We start from the raw sequence: 11,216 nt of genomic DNA, 5'->3' as shown, positions 1-11,216 counted from the left end.
CCCTCTCTTCCCCCCCCCTCTCTTCCCCCCCCCTCTCTTCCCCCCCCCCCCCTCTCTTCCCCCCCCCCCCCCTCTCTTCCCCCCCCCCCCTCTCTTCCCCCCCCCCCTCTCTTCCCCCCCCCCCTCTCTTCCCCCCCCCCCCTCTCTCCCCCCCCTCCCTCTCTTCCCCCCCTCCCTCCCTCTCTTTCCCCCCCCCCCTCCTCCTCCCCCTCCACCACTGTCTCGCCCACTCGATCCCTCCCATTTCGCCCACCCAATCTCTCTCCGACCCCAGCAGATTGGAAAACCGCAAATGTAATGCTCCTATTTTTAAAAAGGAAGCAGATTGAAAGCAGGAAACTATAGACATCTGTTGTTGGGAAAATGCTGGAGTCCAATTTTAAGGAAGCAGTAGCAGGACATTTGGAAAATCATGATTCAATAAAGCAGAGTCAACATGGTTTTATGAAAGGGAAATCATGTTTGACAAATTTTCTGGAGTTCTTTGAGGATGTAATGAGCAGGGTGCATAAGGGGGAACCAGTGGATGTGGTGTATTTGGATTTCCAGAAGGCATTCGATAAGGTGTCACATAAGAGGTTACTGCACAAGACAAAAGTTCACGGGGTTGGGGGTAATCTATTAGCATGGATAGAGGATTGGTTAACGAGCAGAGAGAATCGGGATAAATGGATAATTTTCTGGTTGGCAAACAGTAACTAGTGGGGTACTGCACGGATCGGTGCTGGGGCCTCAACTATTTATAATCTATATTAATGACTTGGATAAAGGAACCGAGTGGAATGGAACCAAGTTTGCTGGTGATACAAAGATGGGTGGGGAAAGCAAATTGTGAGGAGGACACAAGAAATCTGCAAAGGGATATAGACAGGCTAAGTGAGTGGGCAACAATTTGGCAGATAATGTCGGAAAATGTGAGGTTATCCACTTTGGCAAAAAAAAATAGAAAAGCAAATTATAATTTAAATGGAGAAAAATTGCAAAGTGCTGCAGTAGAGAGGGACCTGGGGGTCCTTGTGCATGAAACACAAAAGATTAGTATACAGGTACAGCAAGTAATCAGGAAGGCAAATGGAATGTTGGCCTTTATTGCAAGGCGGATGGAGTATAAAGGTAGCGAAGTCCTGCTACAACTATACAGGGTATTGGTGAGGCTACACCTAGAGTACTGCGTACAGTTTTGGTCTCCATATTTAAGGAAGGATATACTTGCATTGGAGATTGTTCAGAGAAGGTTCACCTGGTTGATTCTGGAGATGGGGGGGTTGACTTATGAAGATAGGTTGGGCCTATACACATTGGAGTTCAGAAGAATGAGAGGTGATCTTATCGAAACATACAAGATAATGAGTAGGTGGATGCAGAGAGGATATTTCTACTCCTTAGGGAAAACTAAAACTAGGGGGCATAGTCTCAGAGTAAGGGGCCACCCATTTAAAACTGAGATGAGGAGGAATTTCTTCTGAGGGTTGTAAATCTGTGGAATTCTCTGCCCCAGTGAGCTGTGGAGGCTGAGTCATTGAATATATTTAAGGCGGAGATAGACAGATTTTTGAGCAATAAGGGAATAAAGGGTTACGGGGAGCGGACAGGGAAGTGGAGCTGAGTCCATGACCAGATCAGCCATGATCTTATTAAATGGCGGAGCAGGCTCGAGGGGCCAAATGGCCTACTTCTGCTCCTATTTCTTATGTACCAGTTCTGCTTTGTCCCTCCCTTAAATGCTAAATCTACTCAGTGCCCCCAATAGCTTTCCAATTTTGCTGTTTGCTGCCGTTCTACTGTCGTACCCCTCATTACAATTTATAACCACTCTGCATCCTAATTCTATTCAACAAGCCAAAATCAGAACATTCTGAATATGCATTATTTACATTGTGATTCTTACACTGTCGCAATGCACATCGATCCAATATGGATCTCTGAATGTTGTTCTCGGTAACCTATGATTTAAAGTCACATTTAATACCCTAAAGCTTTCTATTGACGATTCGGATTGCCCTTTTTAAAACTAGTGCCTGCCAGCTCACAGATAGCTGATGACCAGCTTTGAATGGCAGTCTGATCATTTGTCTGAGTTGAGGGAATGGAACAAATGTAAATGATATGTGATGTGTAAAAACTGTAAGTGTTAATAGTATGACAATGAAAATTAAAATAAAGGGTTAAAAAAGAAACCTGGTTAGAGAGAGTGTATTTTCAATGACAAGGGATAAGTACTGGATGAGCAGAAATTTCCTTAACTGAATAGTGAGAAGACTGAAGCCATTGTCTTCAGTTCCCAACACAATTTCCATCCCCTAATCACTGACTCCATCCCTCTCCCTGGCCAATGTCTGAGCCTAAACCAAACTGTTTGTAACTTTGGTGTCGTATGTGAGATGTGCTTTCAACTATATACCTGTTCCAGCACCTATTTCCACCTCTGTAAGATCAACCATCTCCGGCCCTCCATGAGTTAATCTGTTGCTGGAACCCTCATCCATGCCTTTGTTACCTCTAGACTGGACAATTCCAATGCTCTCCTGGCCAGCCTCCCATCTTCCACCCGCCATAAACTTGAGCTCATCCAAAACTTGCTGCCCATATCCTAACTCAGACTAAGTTCCGTTCACCCATCAGCCTTTTGTTCACTGACCTACATTGGCTGGGAACGCCTCAATTTCAAATATGCAATCCCTGGCATGTGAATTTAGAAAGATACTCCTAATTTGTTTTAAGTGTTTGCCAAGACACACTTTCCTTGAAGAATGCATGTTTTTATACTGAGCTCACTAGTCAGTCTGGGTTTCTGCTCCACATTGTTCCTGTAACATGTTTCCAGCTTTGCCCTTAGTGTTGCTGATATAGTGGCCGGAACACCCGGAATGGGATTGTAAGTGTTGCTGAAAAGGAACATTGACATCTAAATCCATGAGGACATGGGCAGTTTTGGTCTGATGTATGACAACTGAGTGCCATAGAGAAGCCATGGTCCTGAAGTTCCTTGATCTGTGTAGTCTATACTAATCCAGAGAAAGGGAGTTCAAATCCCACCATGGCAGTTTGAGAATTTGAATTTAGTTTTTGATACCAGTCTATATAAAAAAAAGTTACCATGAAGCTATCTGGTGCAAAAACCAAACTGGTTAACTGAAAAGAAAAATACTGTTGATGCTGAAAATCTGAAATACAAGCAGAAAATGCTGGAAACACTCAGCAGGTCAGGCAGCATCTGTGGAGCGAGAAACAAGAATTAATGTTTCGGGTCGATGACCTTTCATTAGAACTGGTTACTATTGTTTCAGGAAGGAAACATGCTGTCCTTACCCAATTTGGCCTATATGTGACTCCAGTCCCACACCAACATTGTTGACATTTAAAGGAAGTAGGTGAGCAAATTGCAGATGCCCAAACTATAATCTTCCAAAGTTCGCTCGATTCAGGAACTGTTCCTTTAGATTGGTAAATTGCACATGTCACTCTGCTATTTAAGAATGGCAAGAGAGAGAGAGAAACCAGGGAATTATAGACCTGTTAGCCGAACATCTTTTGTCGGGGAATTGATAGAGGTGACTAAGAGTGGGCAGGGGAATGTTTATGGATGTTATTTATATGGACTTTCAGAAAGCATTTGGTAAAGTCCCACATAAGAGACTGTTAACTACAGTACAATCCCATGGAATTGAGGGCAAATTATTGACCTGGTTAGGAAATTGGCTAAGTGGCAGGAGACAGAGTAGGGATATAAATAATGAAAAGGTAAAAACAGTGGGGATCCAGGTACATAGATCATTAAAATGTCAAGAACAGGTACAGAAAATAATCAAAAAGGCTAATGGAATGCTGGCCTTTATTTATATATATATATATATATATATATATATATAAAGAGATAGAAGTTATGCTGCACATATACAAAACCCTGATTCGACCACACCTGCAGTACTGTGAGTAGTTCAGGGCACCACACCTTAGGAGGGAGTGCAGCGTAGGTTTACCAGTATGACGCCTGAACTTCAAGGATTATGTTACGATGAGAGATCACACAAATTAGGATTGTATTCCCCAGAATTTAGAAGGTTAAAGGATAATTTGATCTAAGTTTTCAGGATATTAAGGGGAATAGATAGGGTAGATAGAGAGAAACTATTTCTGCTGGTTGGGGATTCTAGGGCTAGGGCGTATAGAAAATAGATGCAGGAGTAGGCCATTTAGCCCTTCGAGCCTGCACCGCCATTTAATAAGATCATGGCTGATCACATCCTTCAGTACCCCTTTCCCGCCTTCTCTCCATACCCCTTGATTCCCCTTAACCGTAAGGGCCATATCTAACTCCCTCTTGAATATATCCAATGAACTGGCATCAACGACCCTCTGCGGTAGGGAATTCCACAGGTTAACAATTCTCTGAGTGAAGAAGTTTCTCCTCATCTCAGTCCTAAATGGTCTACCCCTTATCCTAAGACTATATCCCCTGGTTCTGGACTTTCCCAACATCAGGAACATTCTTCCTGCATCTAACTTGTCCAGTCCCGTCAGAATCTTATATGTTTCTATGAGATCCCCACTCATCCTTCTAAACTCCAGTGAATAAATGCCCAGTTGATCCAATCTCTCCTCATATGACAGCCCAGCCATCCCTGGAATCAGTCTGGTGAACCTTCGCTGCACTCCCTCAATAGCAAGAACGTCCTTCCTCAGACTAGGAGACCAAAACTGAACACAATATTCCAGGTGAGGCCTCACTAAGGCCCTGTACAACTGCATTAAGACCTCCCTGCTCCTCTACTCAAATCCCCTAGCTATGAAGGCCAATATACCATTTGCCGCCTTCACCGCCTGCTGTACCTGCATGCCAACTTTCAATGCCTGATGAACCATGACACCCAGGTCTCGTTGCACCTCCCCCTTTCCTAATCTGCCGCCATTCAGATAATATTCTGCCTTCGTGTTTTTGCCCCCAAAATGGATAACCTCACATTTATCCACATTATACTGCATCTGCCATGCATTTGCCCACTCACCTAACCTGTCCAAATCACCCTACAGCCTCTTAGCATCCTCCTCACAGCTCACACCGCCACCCAGTTTAGTGTCATCCGCAAACTTGGAGATATTACACTCTTCCTTCATCTAAATCGTTAATGTATATTGTAAAGAGCTGGGGTCCCAGCACTGAGCCCTGCAGCACTTCACTAGTCACTGCCTGCCATTCTGAAAAGGACCCGTTTATCCCAACTCTCTACTTCCTGTTTGCCAACCAGTTCTCTATCCATGCCAGTACTTTACCCCCAATACCATGCGCTTTGATTTTGCACACCAATCTCTTGTGCGGGACCTTGTCAAAAGCCTTTTGAAAGTCCAAATACACCACATCCACTGGTTCTCCCTTGTCCACTCTGCTAGTTACATCCTCAAAAAATTCCAGAAGATTCGTCAAGCATGATTTCCCTTTCATAAATCCATGCTGACTTGGTCCGATCCTGTCACTGCTTTCCAAATGCGCTGCTATTTCATCCTTAATGATTGATTCCAACATTTTCCCCACCACTGATGTCAGGCTAACCGGTCTATAATTACTTGTTTTCTCTCTTTTCCCCCTTTTTTAAAAAAGTGGTGTTACATTAGCTACCCTCCAGTCCATAGGAACTGATCCAGAGTCGTTAGACTGTTGGAAAATAATCAGCAATGCATCCACTATTTCTGTGGCCACTTCCTTAAGTACTCTGGGATACAGACTATCAGGCCCTGGGGATTTATCGGCCTTCAATCCCATCAACTTCCCTAACACAATTTCCCATCTAATAAGGATATCCTTCAGTTCCTCCTCATTAGACCCACTGTCTCCTAGTACATTCGGAAGGTTATTTGTATCTTCCTTCATGAAGACAGAACTGAAGTATTGGTTCAATTGGTCTGCCATTTCTTTGTTCCCCATTATAAATTCACCTGAATCCGACTGCAAGGGACCTACGTTTGTCTTCACTAATCTTTTTCTCTTCACATATTTATAGAAGCTTTTGCAGTCAGTTTTTATGTTCCCTGCAAGCTTCCTCTCGTTATTCTATTTTCCCCCTCTTAATTAAACCCTCCTCTGTTGAATTCTAAATTTCTCCCAGTCCTCAGGTTTGTTGCTTTTTCTAGCCAATTTATATGCCTCTTCCTTGGCTTTAACACTATCCCTAATTTCCCTTGTTAGCCATGGTTGAGCCACCTTCCCAGTTTTATTTTTACTCCAGACAGGGATGTAGTCTAAAAATTAGAGCCAGACCATTCAGGACTGAAATTAGGAAACACTTCTACACACAAAGGATGGTAGAAGTTTGGAATTCTCTTCCGTAAAGGGCAATTAATGCTCGATCAATTGTTAATTTTGAATCTGAGATTGATAGCTTTTTGTTAACCAACGGTATTAAGGGATATAGATCAAAGACCCATGGAGTTAGCTCACAGATCAGCTGTGCCGGATCAAGGAGCTGAATGTCCTATGTTCCTAATTGGGAATGTACGTTACAGATGGCCTAATGGTAATGGAGATGTGCAGCTCCTGTTCAATATAGTAGATCTAGAAACTAGATCAGATTAAGTAACAAAAAGGAGGAGAACGGGAAACACATGAAAACATTAATACAATTCTGTTGAGGATTTCAGTTTGCCTGGGTTTAATTGGGAAGGTTATAGTCAAAGTAAGAAAAGCAAAGTTCTGTTTCTGCATGAAATTATAGGCTGCTACATGACTCAAATGGTTATGAAACTACAAGTGGGTAGCAATACCTAAATGTCTATTTTGTAATAGCCAGGGAATGATGAGTGCAGTCAAACTTTGAGAACCGTTAACTAATAACCCCCGCAATATAACAGAGTTTGAAATTATGTTAGAAAAGGCAATGAATGCAATAATTTCTTTAGATTTCAGGGGATGTGGAGAAAACTAAGAATGATGATTGGTGTATACTGTCAGATGGTAGATATACAGAGTGAAAATAGAATATATTCAGATATAATTGGGGAATAGCCAATTCCACGGGGTAATGTGCAATAGAGGAGATAGGAAACTATTGTGGGCAACAAGATAAGTAATGCTGGGATAAAGAATCAAAGGAGATCTGAAATAATGTGATGGGCTTGCAGAAAATATACAAATATATTTGGGGAAAATAGGTGACCATACAGTGGAACACCTGAGAAATCACAGGCAGGGCATGATAAATGATTAAATAATGTCAGATGCCCTTAATGACGACTTTGTGTCAGTGATTACAAATTAATCAGGGATCTGCTTTCCCGATACTAGGTCAGAATTTAAAGAGTAAGAGGAAGAAAAACTGATAAGACATTCCCAGAAAAAGTTAGACAAGTTGTAGACAATGTTTACTATTAAGACACAACTATGATTACTGGTACAAATAGTGTTCAAAAGGTACAATAGTAACTTTCAAAAGGGAATTGGATTAATACTTGAAGGGCAAAAATTCACAGGGCTATGGGGAAAGGGAACAGGAGAGTGGGACTAATTTGATAGTTCTAACAACGAGCTGGCACAGGCACCACGGACCGAATGGCCTCCTTCTGTGCCATGATATTAGAGACACTAGGAGACCTGGCACATGTTCTTGTTGGACTTCATAATAGAGTATTAGGAGGTAGCAAATTAAATCAGTCACATTCTGATGGATATTTTATGGGGCTACTTGAATTCAAGAATTGTACCGAGTGCTTAGAAGAGGTGAATGTAGTCCAATTTAAAAACCAGTCAGAAGGATGATCCAGGGAGCTATAGATTTATGAGTTTGACCTCGGTGTGAGTAAAATGATAAAAAGAATCCTGAGGGATAGAATGGGGATAAATCAAGAAAAATATAGTATAGTGAGAAGTAGTCAATTAGGTTTTCAGGTGGTAGATCTTGCTTGACTATTCTTTGAGGATATAGCAGAATGAGTTCAGTACATTTGCTTGGATTTTAGTGCCTGGACACAGTACCATGTAGAAAGATGAGGAATGGGAATGAAGCTTTTGAAGTGAGTAGCTACCTGGTTCAGTCAAAGGATGCAGAGTGCATCAACATGGAAAGAGGTGACTGATGGGATACCATAGGGATTGGTTCTGGTACCATTGTTATTTTTGATGTATATTAATGATTTGGAGGAAGGAGCCAAATTCTCCAAGTTTGACAATGACACCCAAATGGAATGAGTGTAAATAGTAGGGAGCAAGTGGACCAGTTGCAAACGGCTTTGGACAGGTTGGAGGATTGCGCCACTATGTGGAGGTTACCGATCAATTTAGGATAATGAAAAGTCATGAAGTTGGGATGGGAAACAAATAGTGAGAACACTTGACTGGAAACCACAGGTGAGAGGGATCTTGGGGCTTTAGTGGAAAACACTCATAATCTTGTCAATAGAATGTGCGATACAGTTTTAATAAAAAAGGCAAACAGGATTTCATTATGGATGGATTAAGGGATAGAGCATGACCTGAAACGCATCTTGTATAATAATTTATTCCAAATTCCAAAGCATGAAATTGTCGAAGTACAATGGACCAGTGGATACATATAAAGAATATTTTTGACACGTGTGGCTCTAGATTGGAAAATAGCAAATTCTTGACTAATAACCCATTTTAATTGATTTGTTGACCCAATTATACTTATGTTTTGAATAAATGTTTATGGATTCAGTTTCTGGAGAACATTTTGATTTTTGAGGTTTTGGCAGACTTTCTTCAATACTCAATGAATGAGGTTTTTTGACTGCACAAAACAAAATTGCTAAACTGCAGTAATAAAGTCACATTAATAAATTGGCAGTTTCACCCACGGAAGCCAATCTGATTGCAAGTTTAGTATTGTTGGCATATTCCCACCATGAGCTGAACAATAAATGGCTGGTTGATTGGCTTAAAACAAATATATACTCCATAGTGTTAATTTGGGTAGCCAGCATCTTTAATTGAAACAAATGTCATTTTTAGAGCAAATTTGACATACTTTCAGTTATTTTTACATTTTTTTTGTGAATTTTTCTGCTCAGTAATGTGAGAGAGATGTTAGCAATGGGGTGGAAAACTTTCCACTTTGGCACCCAGTGTCCACGTCAACATTTCCTAATACTGAGTACATTTTAGAAGAGCACCTCCTACTGAACTAATAAAACATATTTTCATTTCTCAGAGTGCAATTGCCAATTTTGTGGCAGTTATGAGCTAACCCCCTAAGTACTGGATTTAGATGGTCCTAATTTATTTCATGTAGGACCCTTCAAGGTAACACAGAAAGGAGACATTCATCCCATGACTATAAGCTTGATTTAAATCTAAGTCCGAGAGGTGAAAAGTTAATATTTAACCCACTGCACCAGCCAGTCTCCCTCACATCTGTTTCTCAGAAAGTAACATTAATGTCTTGCAGAAATGGATGATGAAGACTGTGAAAGGAGAAGAACAGAGTGTTTAGATGAAATGTCCAATCTTGAGAAACAGTTTACAGATCTAAAAGAACAGTAAGTCTGATTACATTCTATCTGTTTATACTTTTTGAAAATGGCAGCAAGTAAACTTTGAGTTATTTTGGGCTCAATTTTCCCCAATGCCTTTTTTTGGCGTACTTGAAGAGTTACGCCCATTTTTTGGGGCCCAACTACGGCAAAAAAAATCATCCAACTTTCCCCGTTTGAATTGTTGGGGGTGGAGCCTAAGATCTGCGCCAAAAAGATCGGGTTGCTAGGGTAACCATGGACACACTGCGGGCTGAGGCTGGAAAGTGAAACATACAACACATTCTGGCCAGCTCACAGCAGCTTACCAGCATTAAATTATTAAACAGATTATGCCAAAAGTCTATTTTCCCCCCCAACCCCGCCCGGTGCTGCTGCTAACCCTGGCTGAAAGGCTTCCCTCCACTCCGGGTGCTGCTCCTAACCCTGGACAAAAGACCTCTTTTTTCCCCCCTCCACCCCCTCTCTTTCCCTCTCTGCTGCTGCTGTCCCGGCCGTGGAACTGCATCTGCTGCGCTGATTCTCTTACCTGCACCGATTTTGTTAACTGCCCAGAAGGGTTTTCCTAAGAAAAATTGGAGTAAATCTTGCTTAAATGGCAGAATTGGCGCAAGTGGTAGGTTACGCCCCCAATGAGGTTAAAAAAAAATTGTAGCCTAAAAAATCCTACCTAAGTGAATTATGCTAGCGCAGAAGCTTTGAGGAAACTTGGAGATTTTAATTTACTCCAAAAAAAAAACGGTGCACGTCAAAAAAATGGCACAGATTATTGGGGAAAATTGAGCTCTTAATTTCATTTCATGCTGTAACCTTTGGACAAGTGTTGATTGTTTTGAACATTTAGACTGTTCTGGACCTTTTCTTATAATAAACGATATGTTTCTAATGTACAGAAACAGAACTGTTATTAGGAGGCAGGAAAATCCCCACCTACTGCCTTGTTATTTGCCCATTATTTTGTGGCTTTTGTCTAAGAACTTGGAATGGTACCTTTTATTGCTGATTAGAAGATAGAGTTGTGTGCAAAACCAGTGCCTAAAGCATCAGAAAACCTCATTTGCCATCATTTAATATGAGCTGATGGTTCAAATGTTTTGTACATTTGTCTCGTATCAAAAGTTGATACAAAGATGACCTGGAAGAGGGGACAGAGTGTAGTGTAACAAAATTTGCAGATGACACAAAGATTAGTGGGAAAGCGGGTTGTGGAGAGGACACAGAGGCTGCAAAAAGATTTGGATAGTTTAAGCGAATGGGCTAAGGTTTGGCAGATGGAATACAATGTCGGAAAGTGTGAGGTCATCCACCTTGGGGGGGGGGGGGGGGGGGGGAAACAGTAAAAGGGAATATTATTTGAATGGGGAGAAATTACAACATGCTGAGGTGCAGAGGGACCTGGGGGTCCTTGTGCATGAAACTCTTATCCCAAAAAGTTAGTTTGCAGGTGCAGCAGGTAATCAGGAAGGCGAATGGAATGTTGGCCTTCATTGCGAGAGGGATGAAGTACAAAAGCAGGGAGGTCCTGCTGCAACTGTACAGGGTATTGGTGAGGCCGCACCTGGAGTACTGCGTGCAGTTTTGGTCACCTTACTTAAGGAAGGATATACTGGCTTTGGAGGGGGTACAGAGACGATTCACTAGGCTGATTCCGGAGATGAGGGGGTTACCTTATGATGATAGATTGAATAGTCTGGGTCTTTACTCGTTGGAGTTCAGAAGAATGAGGGGTGATCTTA

At 41.8% G+C, this 11,216-nt stretch overlaps 1 protein-coding gene across 2 annotated transcripts in view; it reads left to right on the top strand.

Annotated features, from left to right (window-relative positions):
- The window catches only part of brms1la (BRMS1 like transcriptional repressor a), a 39,802-nt gene that overhangs the window by 1,947 nt on the left and 26,639 nt on the right, over positions 1–11,216 (top strand). Inside the window, exon 2 of one of the 2 annotated variants that reach the window (XM_070879103.1) lies at positions 9,396–9,486. In XM_070879103.1, coding sequence (XP_070735204.1) covers positions 9,396–9,486 — 91 coding nt within the window. Of the gene's footprint in view, positions 1–9,395; positions 9,487–11,216 lie in introns of those variants that run through there. The other variant, XM_070879104.1, reaches the window with a different exon arrangement.

This window comes from Pristiophorus japonicus, chromosome 4 (assembly GCF_044704955.1).
Source record: "Pristiophorus japonicus isolate sPriJap1 chromosome 4, sPriJap1.hap1, whole genome shotgun sequence".
Taxonomy (NCBI): domain Eukaryota; kingdom Metazoa; phylum Chordata; class Chondrichthyes; family Pristiophoridae; genus Pristiophorus; species Pristiophorus japonicus.
The sequence above is the reverse complement of the archived record's forward strand: the minus strand, read 5'-3'. Positions and strand labels throughout refer to the sequence as shown.